The 21,210-nt window shown below is 36.7% G+C and overlaps 2 protein-coding genes, 1 non-coding gene and 1 pseudogene across 4 annotated transcripts in view; 1 reads left to right on the forward strand and 3 right to left on the reverse strand.

The window, feature by feature from the left end:
- The first annotated feature begins 1,767 nt into the window (after window positions 1-1,767).
- Window positions 1,768-7,905, forward strand: LOC149020251 (NADH:ubiquinone oxidoreductase intermediate-associated protein 30). 2 transcript variants are annotated; one of them, XM_089148361.1, is made up of 7 exons: window positions 1,768-1,901; window positions 3,931-4,044; window positions 5,041-5,091; window positions 5,937-6,028; window positions 6,685-6,765; window positions 6,923-7,021; window positions 7,476-7,905. In XM_089148361.1, exons 1-7 carry the CDS (start codon window positions 1,850-1,852, stop codon window positions 7,662-7,664), a joined length of 678 nt encoding a protein of 225 aa, XP_089004487.1. In that variant the 5' UTR covers window positions 1,768-1,849; the 3' UTR covers window positions 7,665-7,905. The 2 variants fall into 2 exon arrangements, with proteins under 2 accessions (XP_089004487.1, XP_089004488.1); XM_089148362.1 differs by lacking the exon at window positions 3,931-4,044.
- A 949-nt stretch (window positions 7,906-8,854) lies between these two features.
- LOC149020252 (F-box/FBD/LRR-repeat protein At1g13570-like) lies at window positions 8,855-10,903 on the reverse strand (annotated as a pseudogene).
- A 2,135-nt stretch (window positions 10,904-13,038) lies between these two features.
- Window positions 13,039-21,210, reverse strand: part of EMB1579 (ATP/GTP-binding protein family) — a 28,684-nt gene continuing 20,512 nt past the window's right edge. Inside the window, exons 20-27 of the mRNA XM_089146824.1 lie at window positions 20,989-21,207; window positions 20,845-20,886; window positions 20,694-20,756; window positions 20,494-20,586; window positions 16,024-16,203; window positions 14,029-14,208; window positions 13,776-13,850; window positions 13,039-13,663 (exon numbers count right to left, since the gene is read on the reverse strand). Of these exons, the coding sequence (XP_089002950.1) occupies window positions 13,604-13,663; window positions 13,776-13,850; window positions 14,029-14,208; window positions 16,024-16,203; window positions 20,494-20,586; window positions 20,694-20,756; window positions 20,845-20,886; window positions 20,989-21,207 (912 nt within the window). The 3' untranslated portion in view covers window positions 13,039-13,603. The remainder of the gene's footprint in view (window positions 13,664-13,775; window positions 13,851-14,028; window positions 14,209-16,023; window positions 16,204-20,493; window positions 20,587-20,693; window positions 20,757-20,844; window positions 20,887-20,988; window positions 21,208-21,210) is intronic.
- On the reverse strand, window positions 17,305-17,376 carry TRNAP-AGG (transfer RNA proline (anticodon AGG)). Its single transcript has one exon. It is a non-coding gene; the product is annotated as a tRNA-Pro (tRNA).

Genomic DNA, 21,210 nt, shown 5'->3' on the forward strand with positions numbered 1-21,210 from the left:
TCTATCCACACATTTGAGGTATGTGGTTCATACTTGTTTTCTTCACCACACGATAAGGTTGGCTCCACCTTTGAGTATTAATAAAATGAATTAGAGGTGAAACTTCCAGTGGGTTGCTTGTGAGTCATCTTCTTATTGTATGGTACACACCATATTGTAGTAGAGAAGTGTGAGGAGAACACATACCTCTCTATCAAGACTTATTTGCATTCAAAAACAGTTGTATTGGACCATAGCTCTAGAGCATATATAGACCTCGTCTCCAATTGTTGAACCATCAATTAATTGTTGAATTTTGGCTTGATTGCATTCATGTCATCCTAGCATTATTTGAATGGACAGCAGGAAGTCCATGAAGGAAAAAAACAGGAAGAGAAATTTTAAGCGGTACCCTTGAGTTATCCCCTTAATATTAATGTCACCCTTTGAGTTATCCAATTTATCAATCAGGCCATCAATTGCTAACACCGTTAGTTTCAATTAGTTTTAATTTATACATTTCCAGTATTACCCCACATTTTATGGAAGAAGATAGAAAAGGAGAATATATATATATATGTTCATGTGAAAATATAAAATTTGAAGATGCTAGAATGGAAGAAGATGAACGATTCAAACATAAGGTTTTCGTTCAGGAGTATTATTGTGTTTTTGAAAAGTTTTAACTTGCTTACATTAGTAGTTAACTCTAATTTCCTAACAACAAGGGGAGTCACTAAAATTCTTTTTCCCTAGGGTTTAATTGATAAATTGGATAACTCAGGGGTGTGATTAATTTTAGGGGTTATATCACGGGGTGACGCTAAACAATTTCCCCAAAGAACAAGAAGAATGGACTTGAAGGGAAAGGTTTGGGAAAATGACAGCTCAAAGCCAATGCAGTGTTAGTTGTGTGGTAAGATACACACTTCTTAGTGGAGAGGTTGTGGGTTTGACTCTTGCGAAAGGCATTTCCAGTATTAAAAAAAGCACCAGTTAAAAAAAAATAAAAAAAGAGCGGCAGCTCAAAAGTCAAATGTGGAATAGAATTTGGCCCATTTTCTTAAGGATCCAGCTTGCGATCAGCCCATTGCAACCAAACCAAGATATTGGCATCTTGCCTGTATAACTGGGTGGGCTCGTATATCTGGGTCGAGAACAGCGAGCCCATAATCCCAAGCCATAATAAGCATCTGACGTTCCAAATCGAAACTGAAGAAAACCAGAAATTTTAACGGTTGTCGGTTGCATTTTGATAGACAAACCAAATCGACCGTTTTATACCCCTAACTCGCGTTGAATTCTCAGTAGACTTTTTTTTTTTTTGGTCAAACGCGCTTTTTTTTAGGGGGGGGGGGGGGGGGGGGGGCGCCGGGGCGGGGGGGGGCCCACCCCCCCCGCGGGGGGGGGGGGGGCCTACCTCCCCCTCCATTGGCAATTCTCACTAGACTCGGTGACCCACTACCTAGCAGTAGCAGCACACTCGTGAGTCCTGACTGTCTACCGAAGGACGGCAAACTGTGGCCGTTAAAAAAAAGAAAAACACACATCTGGCCATCCGTTTTGTCCTTCAAGTTCAAACTGACAGGGAATTGGATTCCAATCTACGTGCCAACATGATTCAGGATCCAATCGGACCGATTATTCAGTGGGTAAGGTCTAACCATTTTGGACCGTTAGGCCCGATTAGAGTCGACCGAAACGGCCCGGTCCGACCCATTGACACCAGTTGAAACTCGAAAGGTAGTGAATCTATAGATTATGTAGTTAGATCAGGTTCGCCCCCGTCTCTGCTGAAAAACCGATCAATTTTCCACAAATCTTCGTTACAGGGTGGAGTGGGTGGACAGCAGCGAACGAAACGACAAGTATGTCGAGGTTTAGAGAACTCTTGCGAGCTTCTATCACTGCCACCAAGAAAGGTACTTATAGCTTTATTTCCTTCTCACAAAAATCGAGCGATTACATTTTCTTAAATGTATTAGTATGTGCGAAATTGCTCTGCTGCGGTGACGATGTTTCTATGTTTTGGGGTTCTGTTCAAATGCATTAGAAATCTTTATAGTGAGCTTTCAGAAGGATTTCTAATTCTGTTTTTGTGATAAAATTTTGGTCTTGTCAATCACGGGAGTTGCAGAGTCGTGGGTAAGATAGAGTCCAGACGAACCAGAAACCTCGTTCATTACGGACGGAACATATCGATCAGAATGGTCTTTTTATTGTCCAATTTTTTTGTGGCCCAGTAGTTTTCATGAATAAATTTTTAATTTTGGGAGGGATATTCAGCCACCGAATCTTTTTCCATGTAGAATTAGTAAGATTGGAATGGTCTGAGTTTCTAAAACATACGCTAAGAAGGTCTTACTTATATTTTTATGATCAATCAAGTTATAGTTCTTCTTCTTGTGACTGGATAAGAAAATTCTTAAAGGGAAAGATCTTCTACCTTGATAATGAACAATTTGGGAAATTGGAGAGAATATTTGCAGTTAAGGCCAATTGGATCCCTAGTGCCAGCCAGTGTTGATCTTGAATATGTTATCTCCTACCTCCAATTTTTTTTTTTTGGGGGGGGGGGGGGGGGGCAACAAGAATCTAAACCTGCAGACATGGAGTCAGATCCTTGTAATACAAGTTACAACAATTACTTACATGCATTTTAATCTCAGAAACCAATCTATGCTACTGGTTTAAGCTACAAAATGTGTAAAAGGTTACCTGTTTTGACTCCAAGGTCTAGCATTGTGCAGTTGAGGTGAGAGGGTAAATTTAGTAATAGGACTAGGGCATAAGTATTCAGGCGTTTCATCGTCAGTGTCATGTGCTAGTAAATATTTATATTTTTAATAGAATGAGGATGGTGGCTGGCAGGGGAAGGTGGGGGTGGTGGTGGTTTCAGCGGTGGTGGGTGATCTCTGGCAAGCAAAGTGAAGGAAGGAGATGGGTGAAGGGATTTTGTTAGTAAATTGATATTAGGAGGGTATTTTGGTCATTTTGTTTTGGGACTTAACTGACATAAGGGTATTTTCGTCATTTGAATTTGAAATTTTGAATTAGTTAACAGAAATTCTCTGTTAAGTGTGAGTAACCAGTAATATTAAGGTAAGTCACCAATAATATTTGGCACTCAACGGAGGTACCTTCAGTTTCACCCCCACTTAAGGGAGTCACCAGTAAAAAACTCAATAAAATAAAATAATCATCCACTATTCTCAGTAGTACCTCTGATTTATATTTTTATTTTCAACAAAATGAGGAAATTATATTGATAAATATGGCCTGGGTATGAGGGAAATGATACAACAAAAATAGGCGTAGGCCTAGTCCTCATATGTTATGGTCCTGGTCCTACATACACCCAATGCCTGTCAGCACTCTTCCTGGCTAAATGTCAACAATAGAGTTAGCGGATCTCTCTCTCTTTAAAGGAAAGAGACCAGTGGGCTTAGCCTTTCAAATGAGTAAAATAGGGCCAAGGAATGAAGCCAACAAATACTTAGAGAAAAATCTCCTCAACATGCATGTTCCTCCAATAAATTATATAAAGATATTGCGAAAATTTTGCTTGATATTTCAGTGTAGCATAAGTTGTGCTGTCTAATGAAAATTAAGTTAGAGCTTCTCTCCATGGAGCTATCTCATCTCATTCTCTTGCATAGCAGTACATGAAGTGCCCCAGATGTTGAAGCAATTAGGCCATAACCCATAGTTTTTTTCCTGAAAGAGTTTGACAAAGCTTCTGCATTAATTCTGAAGATTACTTGCTCAAGTTCATCATTCTGTCCATTATTCCTGTTGAAAAACATTGAATGTAGTTCTCTTCTTTTCATGTTTTTCTAAAAATACAATTTTCTATTAAGCATGGCTGCTAATTTAATCTTCCTAGTCCTTGTCAAGTTTTGATTTCCATATTGGATTATATTCCTGTTTATTTTCTCTGTAAAATTGTAGCCCTCACATGGAATGCTGAAGATCTGATACCTCCAAGTGAAAAGTTTATCTTCCGTTTCAATTCAATGGAGGAGCTGAAAAGGTGGCATCTGTATTCAGATTCTGAATATGGAGGTATATCTGCATCGTGGCATCATCGTCAGTTACTGCAGTAATATTTCACTATAAAGGAATTGAGACTCCTTTAGTCACCCTTTCTGTTTTGTTGTTGTCCATTTACTATTGATCATCATCAGTAATACAGAATTGTTGTTAGTAATACACTATGATTATTTTACTCATGTTGTTATTACAGCATTTTCTAATATCCAATAAAAATTTGTCATTCAGCTCGTGGTCACATCCACAGGTATGAGGAACTTTGCTGCTGCTATTGTTGTATGTGCACAGTGCACACAAGATTTGGAAGTAGCCAAAAACTTTGCGGGTTTCAGGATTCTCTACTTTCAAAACCTTTTTTTTATCTCAAGAACTTTAACCATTTTCAGTTTGTAGAATTTGAAGTATTGTGACATTTTTTTCTGTTTGAGATTTTATTTTTTTATTTTTTATTTTTTATTTTTAACAAGGACAAAAAATCTAGGACTTAAAACATGTTGGTTCTGGAAATTTGTATCTATACCTACCCACTTCTTTGATGCTCCACAATAGTCTGTCATGATATATTCCCCTTTTTATTTTCTCTGATAGGTAAGAAAGAAATTTATTAGATAATAGAAAGATAGAAGGTACTATATATATAATCAAAGTCCTTTAATGGGCCTTAGCAGCTGAACATGGTACCAACATGATGTTAATGAGCTATCAGTGAAGGATGGATATGAGGTTCTTGATTTGAAATGCTCATTAGTGTGGGGTGATGGCCATCTATAGGGAATTTCAGTCCCAAAAGGATGTCACACTGTGGACTTGCTCCCTAGTAGCCATGTTATTTTGATGCTATATGCCAAAAGATTTTATTGATTTCGCAAACCCTTTAACCTATGAACCTTGGACTGTCTTAGTGGATATTGACTTTCTTTCTTATAATGTTTTTGCATTCCAAGTGTGTTAGAATAGGCATCTTGTATCATCTTCGGTAGTTCTGCAACATATTGCATTTTTTCTCAGGTTTGTCCTCTGCTTCGCTGGAGATCAAGGATGCTGGAAATGGACTAACTGGTAACATAAACTCCATGTCCCCTTGCATCATGCTATATTATTTATTCTGGATAACTATCGTGATATTTGGATGACTATATGGCAATTCATAATTCAAATAGTACAGTTTTTAACAGAGGAAACAACTCAATGAGCTAAGCATAAACAATATCAACTAGTAAAGCATACTATACAATCCAAAGAAGGATGCTCTCCCCAGGATAGAGCCTAGTTTAAATTGCCTCTTATTTCACTAGTGAATACAAGGTGCATTATGAGAAGCTACATGCCAAATAGGCCTTATCAGCTGAGAAGTTACTCTAATAGTTATCCCCATCCACCAAATAGCATTTTTTGAATCTCTGCCCTGTATTGCATGAGCTGTCCTGCGTTACCATTCAAGAACTCAACTCCTACTTCCATTGAAACCAGTTCTTCTATAGTTGAATCACCTTCCCCTTTGGAAGCCCAAAAAAGAAAAAAAGCATGGCATTGCATCCTTACCAGAAAGTACATGTTGTACTGCTGTACATTGAAAACTAGAAAGTTTTAAAACTAGTTAAACCTTTGAACAAAATGATGAACATGTCTCTTACTACCACCACCAATCATACAGTTAGTTCTTCAGTCCTAAACATTAGGTAAATCATCTTGCAAATTGTTTTGTTGATGATACATTACATAGTTCTTTCCATTCTTCTCAAGGCAGGTGCTGTGGTAAAAAAATCTACTTACGCCTCACTTGTAGTTGTAAATGGATTAGCCATTAGTATCTGCTAATATTACATTCTGCTACCTACTGGTGTTGGTCATTGTTTCACCAGCTCTTTTCATCATTTAATTGATGATTGCTTCTTTTTTGATAGGGATTTTCTCTGGGAACCTTGCACTGGATGTAGCTGAGGATTCTAGGTGGAGAATCAATCGCAGTGGTTTTTGTGGAATGAGATCCAAGAGGGTAATTGTATTTCTAGATTCCTTATGTATGTACCTGCAGATGGGAAGCCAGCAGGAATAGTGTTTCCTAACATCCTTTATTGAGGATTTTATTCATTATGTTCAGTCGTCTTGTTCCATCTAATGCCTTGACTTGCACTGGTTTACAAGCCATTCTTGTTGGTTTCCCATGACAGGGTTAAGTGCATAGTGCATATCATGTTTTTCATGACTGTTAACCAAAATTTTGATGAACTATTCTTTTGTGTGTTTGGTTTTGGGGATTTTTTTTTTTTTTTTGGGGGGGGGGGGGGGGGGTTATGTTTGGGGTTGTTAAAGTATTGTCTTATTCAGAGTGGTGAACCCTGGCTATTTTAAAATAGCTTATAACAAATGATTGTATTTGTACATTTTTGTAACAGTTAATTCACATGGATTGACTTGTTTTCTGTATTCAAGATAAGTTTATTTTGAGCTTCTCGGAATAGTATATGACTTATACATTTCCTTGTTTTCAAGCTCCTGCTTAACTGCCTTTTATTTTATTAATTATGATTTTTCTTTATACTACAAACTATAATAACAGAGATGAAGAAATGATAATGCTGCCTCCGCTTTTCCCAAAACAATACCTGTACCAGTACAGCTTATTAGTTTATTTATTTATTGGATGTGCAGTTTGATGGCTTCATTGATTTGGATGCATATGATACAGTAGCTATGAAGATTAAAGGGGATGGAAGATCCTACATATCCACCGTGAGTTCCCCCGCGTCTTTCCTCCTTCCCTTTCTCTTTTTCTTTTCCCTTTTGTTACCTCTACAGGTAAAGGAGATGTGTCATCGCTGTCTTTGGACTAGGATTAGTTTTGTAAGTTTGTTACCAAACTGCTAATAACTTGTTTCTGTAAGTGCAGATATACACAGAAAATTGGGTAAACTCACCTGGGCAACAAGAAGACAATTCATGGCAAGCTTTTGTTCATGTACCAAAAGATAACTGGTATACTGCAAAGGCAAGTCCCATAGTCATCGTGCCACACTCATTGCTAACCTCTATTTGTGAATATTGCAATTGCATTATCAATTATATTAGAAACATCTCAAATAAATAATTAGTGAGATACATAGGACCTATCATATGCTGCATATTATTCTTTTGTTTAGCAGTTTGAGATGGGTTTAAATTAGTTACATAGCAAAAATGTTTATACCTGTCATTGCTTTAACATACAATCTGACTCTGTATAACATCGGTTTTCTCGGGCCATTTAGCATGGTTTTATTAGATTGTGTGAAATAATCATATGATTTATTGAATTGTCTGATTGTTGAATACATCTTCAGATTCTGGAAGAATGGAGAAATTTCGTTAATGTACTGGCATATATTTGGCTGCCTAGCTTCTCTATTCACCCGGATTTGGACTTGTAATCATAATATCTAATATCAGCAGCTTGAAACTTGCAGATTCCACTTGATCGGTACTTGCCAACATGGAGAGGAAATGTTATAGATGCAGATTTGGAAATGAACCCTCAACGTATTGTTGGCATGTCTCTCTCCCTCAATGCTGAAGGTGGTGTCCCTGGGGCAAAATCTGGACCAGGTGATTTCAAAGTAGAAATTGACTGGATAAAAGCCTTAAGAACAGTATGAGTTATTTTGAGAACTCCATGGCTAAATGATGAATTCTGGTTCCACAGTATAAGATCTCCGTGTTTATGGTCTCCCTGTAAATTATTCTGTAACAATATAAAACAGAAGGCTCTAAAATATCTGGGATCACAGAGGGCTCCTTTTTGTTTTGTTTTTATTTTTAAGGTTTTGAGGTAGCTGTGATCATTATTGTCTTCTAAGACCTTTTATATTTCAAACCTTGATGAATTTTTTTTTTGCAGTTCTGATCTTCTAAGCCGCTTTTTACAGATTTGAATAAGAGATATCCATGTTGTGTTTCTTCTACACCTTTAGATTGTTCTAAGGAGAACTACTTCCCTTGATTTTTTATGTTTACTCGTGCTTGAGTGTAATGGGAGAAACACCATTTTTCTTTCTTCATCCAAAAAAGAACTCTCACAGTCCTTATTCAGAGAAAGGAGCAAAAGAGAAGTCCAGGTGACATTTATCGTGAGAAATGCTGCAGTGCACAGATCAAAAGACGAAGATTTTAGCGCTGATCAACGTCTCAACCCGCTAGAAATTGAAGTTTGATCAGAATAGGTCTAAATTATACACTTCTGGGTAAAATTAGACATACGATTAGCAATCAAAACTGGTGAAAATCATTGAAATTAATCAAAACTTGTTAAACTATGGAAACTGGGTTAGCTAAAATTGGATTAAATGCCCATCTCGTTTTGGGCTTCTAGGAAACTAAGATTTACATTCCAACGGTCCAAACAAATGTGCTTTTGAATGGTAAAAAGATGTATTAGCTGAGGATTTGCATCATATATGACTAAGAATATAGTTTCTTTTTGGTAGATCCAAATTTTACTGAACGGAATCCTGCTACAAGCAAAGGCCTCAGAATTACAGAGGTTCATCTGCTACCAATGAAGGTAGAAATTAACATGCCAAGCTCTTAATGGTTCTTAAGAGGTCATCATTCAAACGGATCTCACATACTCAAACCAAGTCAAAATTGGAATTTCTTAGAAGGTCAAAATGGATAACCACTCAGTAAATGTGATTAAATTTCTAAGTACTTACAATCCCTCCAACCTGCACCTAGCTAATTATCGCTCAAGCTAAAATATTTGAATGTAACTATTTAAGTCAACTTTGAAGTTGAATATTCTTACTACCTATCCAGTATGGTTAGGAGAAAGAAAGATCAATAAGATTTACAAGATTGTTAGCCGAACACCTAAAGGCTGAAATTCTTGAAGAAGCAGTTCATATATCCGTCTTCTTTCTTTGGTAGAAAAAGAGCTTCTGTGATCATGGGTCTTCCATTTCCCATCTCCATGATAAAAGCTTGAACAAGGGTCAATCAACATTGACTCAAGTGCAATTGCATTCTTGAGAATGTAAGTTAGTATGTCAATCTGTTCTTGGTAACCGGCAAACCCATGTACCTTTAACAAACTTCAAATGGCTGTGAGGTATATTAGAAGCCATAAAAATTTCCTTTGTTTCAGATTCGTCTTGTAGGTGAGCTAGCTGCAAAGGGAAAAGATGTATTGCTCTGTTAGATCTTTAGGACAATACGATTAACTGCAATTGATTTTGATTTATTTTAGATTGAAACTTACGTGGAGATGGAGTGTCTCTAGGAAAGGTGAAATCTTCATAAAGGTCATAACAGAGAAGAAGAAATCTCTTTCTGGTGCTGCAGCAACCAATACTAATTGAGTGAGTTTACTGTAAGTTGGTACATGTCGTATAGGAAACAGTGGCTGCAGAACCAGAGGAACAATGATGTGTAAGATGAAAAAGGTTAAAGAAAAAATAGTTTCACATATGCATATCAACAAGACAACTAATTAGGAAGAACACAAGAGATGTGTTCTTTAATTCTCTTTTACTTACCTCAGAATATGGCCAGGTGTTGTAAATGAGTAAATTTTCCAGTTGAGGGAGATAATCTGGAAGTTCTGTAAGGGTAAAGGTAGCTGCATCCGAGGAAATGAAGATAAAATTGAGCATTACATTTACTAATACTGGAGTGCTCTGGAAGTTGAAATTCACCATGTGCCCTGTAAACTCAAATGTGGTAAGATTTGAAGCACATAATTTGATTTCAACCAATTCTGAAAGGTCATATAAAGCAAGATACTTGAGTTTCAGCGATGGACCAGAGATCCTCAGATTCTTTACAAGTTTGCATTTGTCCAATTTCAGCCATTCAAGTTGGGAACAATGGCACAATATACCCTCAACTTCTTTGTCAGTAACAACTACATATTCCAGTGACAAGGTTGTAAGTGAATCAAACCCTTCAGAACCTGGGTAAGGTCTGAATTTGACTAAGGTGCAACAGCTCAGACGTAAGTGACTCAAGGAGGATTTGTTTCCACAAGAAAAAAGCTCAGATGGAAATCTGTAAACTTCAGTATCTAATCTGGAACCAATTTTTCTGCAGAAGTCAAGATGAAGTTCTTTGGCCCCTGATGTTATTGCAAACTCGATCCATCTGTAGAGACAACTAGCATGCTTTGTATCCCAGTGAGAGCAAATACTAAACCTTTGAACCTGCTTGAAATCTTGAAGAAGTTCTAAGGTATGGTCAACCACTCCTATAAATTTAGATATTCTTGCTTGACGAGCTTGTTGTGTTGTTGGTTGGTTCTGGCTCCCAAGAATGCTGTTAGCATCAAAATCAAGATTGTAAACTGATGATCTCCAAACATACTTCCATCTTCTTGATAAAGTACTAGTTCTCACTGCTTCTCTCAATGTCAGCAATGATATAACACAGCCCAAGACCTCGTCCGGTAGATTGCTTATATGATCTTCCTCCTCTGCTAGATTGATCTCCTAAATTTTTGCAATTTTCGAGAAGCATAAATATCTCAGAAAACAGACGGCGAATCAAATTCAATTGACTAAAGTTCGAATTCTTTGCATGCCTTAAATGTTGTATGGAATATTTATATGCACATTCATATGATAACCAGATTGCATTGAATACCCTAGAAATCCATGAAAACAGATTCAAATCACAGAAGATCTTCACAAAATCTTGTAAACCGATAATGCAGGCAAGATTCGTTGATTAATCCTTCCCCTTAGTGCATGCAAAGAAGAAAACTTCCTAAACACTTTGAATTTCTCAGAGAGTGATATAAAATAACGATAATGAGAGATGGATTACGTACCCTTTTGATACTTGGTTTCTGAGCAGAGACCGAGACAGATATGTTGGTGTTACGGCACATAGAATTACCCATTAACTAAGAAGAAGATCGAAGGAACCTGAAACCACTAGCTGCTTCTCTCTTCGGATGCAAATTGTAATGCCAATTGCCAAAGCTGTAATAACCTAATATTGGAACATTAGTCCATGATCTGTTCCTGGTAATGAAAGCATGGATTCATATATATATATACATTCATGATTCCAAAGTTGGTAAGTTCAAAGACAATTGAAAAACCGAGTGATTAGAAACTTACAAAACGGGAAAAAACGTGAAATTTGGAAAGTACCACTTACTTTCCCCTCTCCTTCCTCTACCACTACTCGGTTTGACAATGAGCAAAGAAGGGCGTGAGGTTGGTTAATTTGCTCTTCCTGCTGCTGAAAGAAAAATCATGAATGGTTACACTGGAGAAAGAAAAACATTTCTGTACAAAAAAAAGAAAAACAACTTTTGAGTTTCTCAGTTTCAAAGCAGGTGGTAAGTACTGTGCACCACAACCATGATTCCATATTAGGGTTGATTCCTGCTAAAGCTCTCTCGTAATCAGAATATTTATCTCATGATATGTCAAACTCTTAAGGTTTTCATCTTTCTATAATGGTAACCTTATTGACCTGGGCTGAAACCCCTCCTATTGTGGGTTTGTGTAACTACCACGGCATGATTCGAACCCATTCTCCAACTCCTCTCCTCTCTATCACTTTATTCCTCTCCTTCCATTTCTGAATTTTACGACTAGAAACTGTCCATCTGCAATGGTCAAATATCAATTAAGCCTTTGCCATTTTTTTTTAATCTTTCGCCCTACTAATAAGGAAATAAAGTCAAAACCTGACCAAACTCAGAAATCACCACTTGGATTGGAGTCATTGGACTACCTTTCACGCGTTTCTCACAATTTTAATTTGCGGCAGCTGTTGCTCTCGGTCAAGATTTCACCACATATGTAAAATTGAATAGGATGGTTGTGGCCTGTGGGAGAATTTGTGTGGATACATATGTAAATATAAAAATTTACTTTTACATTCAAAGGTTTAAAAGTTTTTAAATTTACAAAGTGAAGTCCCTGAGTCTACTGACTTGATTTACCAATTTCCAAAACATGGTGTTCCTCCGCTTCACCTCCACCTTCACTTTCCATCATTGTGATACTTCAGTAGCTTTACAGAACATAACTCTCGAGTGATGCCACATTCCTGAACAATAGAACAAATGCAATTCCTTGACAAATCCCCTTCCCTCACAAGAAAGACAAACCTCAGATAGAAAGAACAACACAAAATAGGATGTAAAATCTTCAATCAACGAACACATTAAATGGATGTAGGCGAATTGCATTAAAACCATCAATCTCATTGAAGCCAATCAAAGATGCAAACAACAACAAACCACACTGAAACTCATTGCAGCAAGAGAAAAAAAGAAGTCCAACATCCAATTTCAAAACAGAATTGACTAATTGAAGAGAGAAAAAAAGGAATCATTATACGAACTTAATCGCAACACCATCATCAAGAAGCTGCAAAAACCCTGAACCCAATCACTTTTGTTTAATGCTGCAAATCTGATAAAGAAGCTTTGTGTTAGAAGAACATATGGCTGCAGTTGGTGGTGGAACGACGATCATGACCGCAAGAGGAAGGGGAGGCGAAGCGGAGGGGCACCCAAGGTTTGAAAATTGGGGAATCAACTCGAATAGACTCAGGAGGGACTTCACTTTGTAAAAATTAGGACTTTTAAACCTTTGAATGTAAAATTAAAAATTTATAGTTACATATATATATATATATATTATAAATGTTCTCCCACAACCATTCGATTCAATTTTGCATGTGGCAAAATCTTGTCTGCTAGTGAGGCTACGGCAAATTAAAATCCATCTCTCACTCTGCCAAGGGTACCTTGGAAGCAGGCCGTTTTTTATGGTAATTTTTTACGGGAAAGATGTAGTCTACCCTTTTGACAGGATATAGTCTACCCAGTCACTTGCATTTCGAGGTTGAAATTCCCTTGCATTTGTTGAACATTTTGAGATCGTGAGAGAGAGAGAGACAAACAAGAAATAAATTTGGGTTGTAAGATCCAACTTGGTTTTCTCTTGAATAAATAAAGTTCTGGGTTTTCAAATTTCATAATGTTTCAGAATAACGTACTACATCTCCACCTGTAGAAGGAACCCTACGTATTGCACTTACTTCCTCTTTATCGTAGTTCATGACCTTTGCTTTCCTTAATCCCCTCCTCATCGTTCTTCACATCCTGGATTAGTAATTCCTTTAACCCAAAGACAAGCAATTTCTTCATAAATTATGTTTGCTAGGAGAAAAAAGCAACTTGAGATTTATCTACGGCTAGCGGTTGCGCTAATATTTCCACCACAAGATCAGACAATAGAGTTCATTTTGAATTGTACATCTCTACGTTTCATTAGGCTTGGATATCAAATATTTTTTAACCCTTAATTTCTACCATTGGAAATTTTAATAATTAGAACGCGGGAACTCTACACATGAATTAGGGCAACAAAGGAAATCACAAATTCAATCATCAGGTAATAAGGGAAGGCTATGATTACCAATGTGCGAATTCTCTCCAACTTATGTATGCCCTGCTAAACTAATGAAATGTCAAAAAAAGTAAAGTCAAAATTGAACAGTGACACTTGAAACAGTACAGAACCAATAATGATAACCCTGATGAATTGGTTCGACGAAATTCCAATGATATCATCTAGAATAGAGAAGTTCCCTTCCCCTTCTTGTCTCCACCAATCTCAAAATGCTTGCACCGCTGCAAACACAACCATTTCAAAAAAAAAAAAAACTAACTAATTAAGACATGAGAGAGAGAGGGGTCAAGCAGTGCAGGAGAAATAAAAGACAACTTATGTCAAGATGCTAACCTTGATGGCGTGCTGGGAAACATGTTTGCAACCTTGGCATTGCAGTCTAAGCACAATCTTCTTGGTAGTCTTAGCCTGCATGGGTAGCAGAAAACCATTAAGCTTAATGTCTTGAGACAACAGGCATGTCCAACAAAAAACCTCTCATTACTGCCAACATGATCATGCAGAATGGGATTCTTTTCTTTCAAATCAAATAAATAAATAAATAAATAACAAGAGAACGAAGAGAACTACTGGAGCTGAATTTCACCTTCTTATGGAAGACGGGCTTGGTTTGTCCTCCATAGCCAGACTGCTTACGGTCATAACGACGCTTCCCTTGCGCAGCAAGACTATCCTTGCCTTTCTTGTACTGTGTGACCTTGTGCAAGGTGTGCTTCTTGCACTCCTTGCTCTTGCAATAGGTCTTCTTCGTCTTTGGGACATTCACCTATAAACATAATCACGTTTTGGTTTAAATGTTAAACTTGTAAACGATGGAAAAACAAATCTATCCTATATAAACAAGAAAATGTCATGTGTTACGTGACTCTAAACTAACAACTAAATATCGGGCAGGATATATCTCTTAGATAATCAGGGTTAACCTTGCAGAACCTTCCCTTTTGTTGGGTAAACAAATTAAGAAATTTTAAATGCTGCAAATTATATCAAGGGACCAGAGCTTAGCAAGAAAGGAAATGGTAAAAGTTCGAACATTTCAATTGATATTGAATTAATGCTATTAAGGCTTGACAGAAACTAATGGTTTTGCAAGCGCTGGAAGAAGGTGAGAACAGGAGACAACGAAAAGATAAGAAAACGTCAAAGGACTGGAGGAAGACATGCCATGGGAATAACTAGTTTAAAAGCTTATCAACCTAAAATATTACAATCTTCTTAACACAAAGATATAACCCAAGGATTCTTACTTCCCATATTCTCTTGCCTGCATTTTAATATGAGCATAAAGTTCCCTTAATGATTATGGGAGATTGCATTTTAAATTGTTTAGCACCTTTGCACGTATTGAACAATCCTGTCATAATTAAATTATTAACTCCCATCTTTCAGAAACATTAACCTTCTTTTATTGTATATAGAAAGTGTATTTTGTATAGATGTTCAGCAGAAGCAAACTGAATACCACAATAGGATGATGAAAACAATGAGCAGCATAAATTATAAATTAAGGTATGACAGCTATTTAAGAAAACAAAATTATATCCATTTTGTTTCCTTGATAACTTTTCTCCATAAAACAATCCCTTAAACATCAATTGAAAAAAGATTTGGCTGGTTGATGAAAGTTAACAGACAAGCCTGAAAAATCAAAAGTGACCCCAACAGTGATTTTCAGAATGACGGTTTTCAGGTATCACCTTAAACCAAGAAAATGCTTCATCTCTAAACATAACATTCAAAAGATAGGACACAAAGAAGTGCTATGAAAATAATAAAATTGTGATGCAGTAACATTTCGCTACTATCAATATATAGGATACTTGACTTAAAAGTGGACAAATAGCCACTGCCTAATTCTTGACTTCACAATGTTTTTGCAAAATGAAAGATAGTCCAGCAGAAAGAAATGTGATAAAACCAACTAACGTCACCATAGGAGCCTAGCTTTCCAACAATGCTTGTCAAGGTTTTCAATACTTACAGAATTTCAGTTATAAAGTGTAAAAACTCGTTCAAGAAGAAGCAAGGACTAATTTTACTCAATTCTAAATTGTTGCAATAATAAAACCCACTGAAGTTCAACATCTAAGTCCTCGTACTACCGGTCTACAAGGTGAGAACTTCAAAAATCAAGATCAGGCATTAACAAACACCAATAAACGACAAAAGTATATTGCTAGACTCGTGGAGATTGCAACTATAAGTTATTCGCCTGGTTTACCAGGTTAATGAAACTTCATAATCCACGGAAACCTGTTTTGGCTCGAAGGAAAATCAGAGAGAAGGGAAGTGAAAGTTTCAAATTCAAATCACAAGACAACATATGCTTTTAAGTACTCAAGGCGACCTGAACCGAGCGATATGCAACTACAACTTGAGAGATTTCGAAGCATGGTCGATATTGAGAAATGAACGAATTAACAAAAATGAAAAAGCACATCGACCAGGTCTCCATTACCGCAAAACAGATCTAATTAAACATACAGTTCCTTCTGATTCTAGATCAGATATAGTCCGTAATTTTGGAAGTAGAACGAAAACTAATAGAAGCTTTAGACATGAATGTATCAAGACGACTCACCATGGCTCCAAGCAAGTGTAGATCAACTGCTAGGGTTTTCAGAACCTCCTGTAACTCTCCGAAATCCTGAGCAAGCACGAAGGCCACAAATTTATCAACGGCGGCAAAAATTAGGCCACCGCCCCTTAAAATACCAAACGCTCGATGTTTTAGGGTTGCAAAATCTCTAGGGTTTGGTCGGGTCGGGTCGGGTCGGGTTCGGTCATGTTAGTTTATAAACAAATAAAAACTGAAAACCAGTTATTCAATGGGCTTATCAATTTAGCCCACTACCTTGATTACTAAGTGGGCCACAGCCGGAATTGAGAATAAGTGTTTAACCGGTCAAAAACCAGTTACCAAAATGGGTTTATCCTTCTACCCACCAAAAAAAAAAAAAAAAACCTCAATACAAATTTCTATATGTAATAATCTTCATCCCCAATTAAAAAAAATTATGATATTTTTTTACATTAAAAAAAAAAACAAGAAAACTAGTCTATTCACTTAACTTGAGAACTAATTTACAAACTTCCACCCAAAGGATTCTTCAAGAGTCTTGGTATAATGATATATAATAGTATGAAGTATGATATTTCGATGGCGCCTGCATGGGGGTTGGTACCAACCTCTTGGGTTTTGTGAACGAGTACATGTGTATTCAAGGAAATATTTTGGTCATTCCACAATTTTTGTGAACTTGAGTACATGTTTATTTAGGGTTTAGGGTTTTGGTCATACCACAATTTTTGTGAACGGGTACATGTATGTCTATTAAGGGTTTAAGGGTTTAGGGTTTTAGGCTTTGGGGTTTAAGGTTTTAGGGTTTTGGCAAATGGAGTTGTTTGAAGTCACCAAACTTGCCCAGAACTAGCCGTTACGATCAGAATCAAGGGCCCAATAATTATTCGCTCTCGACGTGTAACCTTTACATTCTCTCAATTTCTTTTTTTCGTTTGGAGTTTAGGATTTGCATTTTGTTATCAAGTTCTTGAGGACCCAAAAGGTTTAAAGATGCAAAGACATGCCTTCCACCATTACCAGTAAGCAAAAATGGTATTCAATTAGTCTTCCATTTGGATTAAATCGTTGCCTTAAACATTTTGATAGACATTGAAATCTCTTTGACTAGATTCATTGACTCTCCTATTTTGAATCATGTATCAAGAAAAAAAGGGAAAAAAAAAAAAAAAAAGGGAGAAAGATATCCCATTTCCCTCAATGAAAAATTTGAAAATTAAAAATTGAAATTTGTTCGACTAAAATAATAAAAACAAGCAACAATTATAACAAAAACATGTAGGGGCATTCCGAGAATTGAACTCGGGACCTCTCGCACCCTAAGCGAGAATCATACCACTAGACCAAATGCCCAGCGGATGGAAAATGTCTAAAAGTCAACTTATTTATAATCTTTCAAAAGCAGAGGATCCCCTATCCTTCATTTTGGTTTTTAGATTTCTTTTCGTCTATCTTCACTGTTTTAATGCAAATTATAAAAAAATTTCTTGTTAGCATTCTAAGGTTCAACATCCATGATTGAGGAGGAAGGATAGATATGTTTTGACTCTCTTTAAACCATATGTCCTCCCCTCTTGATTGCCCTTTGTTTCATTACTGAAAGTTATATCAATATAATATCATTTGCATATTTAGTCCAATGTAAACTTTGTTTACAAAATAATTTACATTGATCCCTGTGTAAATTCCATCTGGATTACAAAACATATCTTCATCAAAAATATCTCACCTACTTTTTCTTATTGCTTGATTGTATTTGAATAATAATAATATTATTATTATTATTTGACATTTTATGGTAATACAAAACCACTGTTTAACTGACCTCACGGTCATCTGATGCATTTCACCAAATCCAAGTATTAGACAACAATAAAATATTAGAAGGCATGTTTTACTAGTGTTTTTTTTATGCTCGATCAATGCTTAGTTATCTAACGTCAATAAAGTTAGCTTCTTCTTGTTTCCTAATTATGTTAAACCTTAAGGACCCAATCATAGATAAATAAATACCCACTCTATTATAGCAAGTGACATTCAATTTTATTGCATATATTTGTATTTTTTTTCCTTTCTGTTCATATTCAAAATGTTCACTTGGTTTTTGATTTCTTTTCGGAATGCCAATTTCTCTTTTTTCTCTTCCCTTTCCTCTGATCCCTCTCCAGATTTACTGCTGCTACCTGTGGTGGGTTTGAGTGTTTTTAGTTTTGGATTTCGGTTGATTCTTTCTGTTTTCCAAATTTAGGGCTTGTGAAGAACGATCACGAGCTGTGACGAATTACAGAGTACCGGCTCTTGAATTGTTTGTCCGCGAGGTTTTGATCTGCCATGACTGTTGACCCAATGTAGGGAATGTAAAGATTTCTCTTTTGGTTTCTCTTTCGAGCAGCTTCATAGAGGAGAGAGCTCCATGACAGAAGAATTGGAGTATGTTTTGAGATACTTTGGATGGTTTGAAGCACAGAATGTTTCCGTCTAGGAGTATTGTTAGAACAATCCATCCATATTTTCATTAGCAGAAGAGCTCTCATAGCATCCATGGATTGAGCTGGAAGAGATAAAAAGAAGAGCTGGAAAATTGCCGTACGTTCAAAAGCGAGAGAGAACCCTCCATTGAATTCACCCACTTCTATCTGAAGTTCCAAGAGGTGATTTACAGATTTGTGTGATTTTTTTGTAACTTCTTTATTCTTAGTTTAATGTGTCTCTGATTCTTCCCAAAAAAGGGTGGTCTAGGAGCATGTTTCAACACCAATAACCCAGTCAGGGATAGTCTTCTCTTACGATAGAATTCTGTTTCCTCAAATTTGAAACAGATACATGAAACTGCTATTTTTTTTTCCCCAAACTTTAGATATAGATACCTACTTGTCATATTTGTCTGGAATTTGGAATAAAAAATAAATTTTCTTCTTTTTATTTTTTATTTTTTATTTTCTGAATTAGTAACTTTGTATTAGAGCTACAAGAAAAATTAAATCTGTGATTTCTTAATGGTATCATCCATTACTAATTGAAAAGACTCTTCGAAGGTTTTGAACCTTACTCATTTATTCCTTAAATTTTAAAATAATTTTTTAGAACCTTTCATTCTTTCTTACTCACCTTTACCCCCTTTATATATTTTTTTTGGTAATAACCTTTACCCCCTTATATTGTAGGACACTTAACTAGGATAAAACACTTTTGCCGGCTTGTGTGGTAAATGTTCCATTTTTGGTGAAGAAACTAAATTTATTTAAAAGAAAAGCCCGGAAACAAAGACCAAACACAAAGCAACAGCCAAAGAACAAAAGGGGGGAGAGAAAGAAAAAGAAGAAGCCGCAGCAAGAAGCACACAGCACAAAGCCCCAGGAGACACAAAGAACAAACGATTGGAAAGATGAAGAATCAGAGAAGGGACATCCAAGGGGGGATGTGTAGCACCGCCAGCACTCAATGACTTCTTTAAATGGGAGTAGTAGCTCTTCCTCCGAATCGCAGCAGCTTCCATTTGAATGGTAAATGTTCCATAAAACTACTGGTTTTAAAGGAAAAGCCGTTTCTAGATTATCTTGATACCCATCAAAACAGAAGGATAAGCATGCCTTGCCAATTATGGGTTAGTCAAGCGGTTAAAAACTCGTCCTCCCACGGTCCTAAGTTCACACCAATCAGCAGCGTATATTTGTAATTTAGTTCCCACCCTATAGTAACAAGCTAACTTTCAAAAAAAAAAAAAAAATATTTATGCCTTCTCATAAAAAAAATGGAGAAGGTCAAAAGATGCTGGAATATGCAAAACTCCTGATTACTTTTCCAGATTTAGAAATACAAATTAAATCAAATTTACGTCTACATTCTTTGTTTTTATTGATAATTATGCAAACATACACAGCAATTGTCGATATTACTTCCAAGGTTCAGGTTTTAATGCACAGTTGATGCATGACCTGATACAATTGCAGCCAAATTAAAAGAGATCCCTGTGCTCCATACTTGATGTAGCTGAGAGGCAAATCTCCCCAAAAAAAAAAAAAACCTGCCTGCTCCCAGTAAAACACTCTATAAACCTCACCTTCGTTTACAAAACAAAACGACTGAGCTGAAAACCAAAATATTGACCAGAAAGGAAATAAATAATTTATACGATAAGAAGGAAAGAAGTAAAATAAATCGAATAAAGTGCCTGAAACTTCAATTACTCGGTAAGCCAAACAACAACACGATTTCTTTGCTAATTTAAAAAAGGCTGAAAATAAACAATAATTTGTCATGAAAAGAAGAAGAACAAAAACTTATACTCGGGAGTGGAACTGAAGAATTTTCTGTGAGCCTCGAAAAGTGAGAGACGTCAATGAAAACCTACAGAATTTATCCTTTTGACCCCGTAGACTCACCATAGAAGGTTTTCCCAACAATCTTAATCTAATCTCCATCGCAGATGGCTTCAGAAATTTATTGTGCTGTGCCAACAGAGTAAAATCAAACACCGATGTCAGAGAGCTTCACCAACTTGTTATAGAGTATGCGATTATCCCTCGCTGTGTTGCTTTCCAGGAGAGCACTCTGCACAAGTTCCTGCTCCATGAAAACACCCATTAATCATGATGACTCACCCAGAGAAGCGGGGAGGGGTTAAGAGAGGCAGAAGTAATAGTGAAATTTGAAGAGACCAAGCAACGCACCTTTACATCCCTATGGGAAAGGAAGTTTCCCAGGGTATGCAGAACCATCCTCAAATCCTCAACCTGCAAGAAGCAAAGTAATATTTTTAATACTGAAGATCTGTCCCACAAGATACATGACCACAAAGTCAAGAGTCTCATCGTGAATTACCTTGATGTAGCCCAGTCGGTTTCGATCAAAAAACCTGAAAGCCTATTGGAATCATGAAATACCACACAAGTCAATGACAGAAAGCATTCTCAGGTCAATGAGAAGCAACTAGTATGAACTAATATGAAGTGTCTCAAAACCCACCTGTAATAATTCTTTATCGACGACCTGATTTGGTTTCTTTTCTGGCTCCACCACTGCACCATTGTCCTTTTCTACTTTTCCCTTATCAGACCTTAACTCCATCTCAACAGTTTTCTCCTCATCATTCTTCTGCTCCTGTTTACACTCAACTCCAACTTTAACATCACCTGACTCCTTTGGGTCATCCTCTGCATCAGCCATCCTACGTCCATCACTAGCCTG

This window comes from Hakea prostrata, chromosome 3, assembly GCF_041222555.1.
Source record: "Hakea prostrata isolate BN-2017 chromosome 3, UWA_Hpros_2, whole genome shotgun sequence".
Taxonomy (NCBI): domain Eukaryota; kingdom Viridiplantae; phylum Streptophyta; class Magnoliopsida; order Proteales; family Proteaceae; genus Hakea; species Hakea prostrata.

Coding starts and splice junctions, on each gene's coding strand:
- LOC149020251 (XM_089148361.1), top strand. CDS start 1,850: ATGTCGAGGTTTAGAGAACTCTTGCGAGCTTCTATCACTGCCACCAAG. Junction 1,902..3,930: donor TATCACTGCCACCAAGAAAG/GTACTTATAGCT, acceptor GTAAAATTGTAG/CCCTCACATGGAATGCTGAA. Junction 7,022..7,475: donor ATAACTGGTATACTGCAAAG/GCAAGTCCCATA, acceptor TGAAACTTGCAG/ATTCCACTTGATCGGTACTT.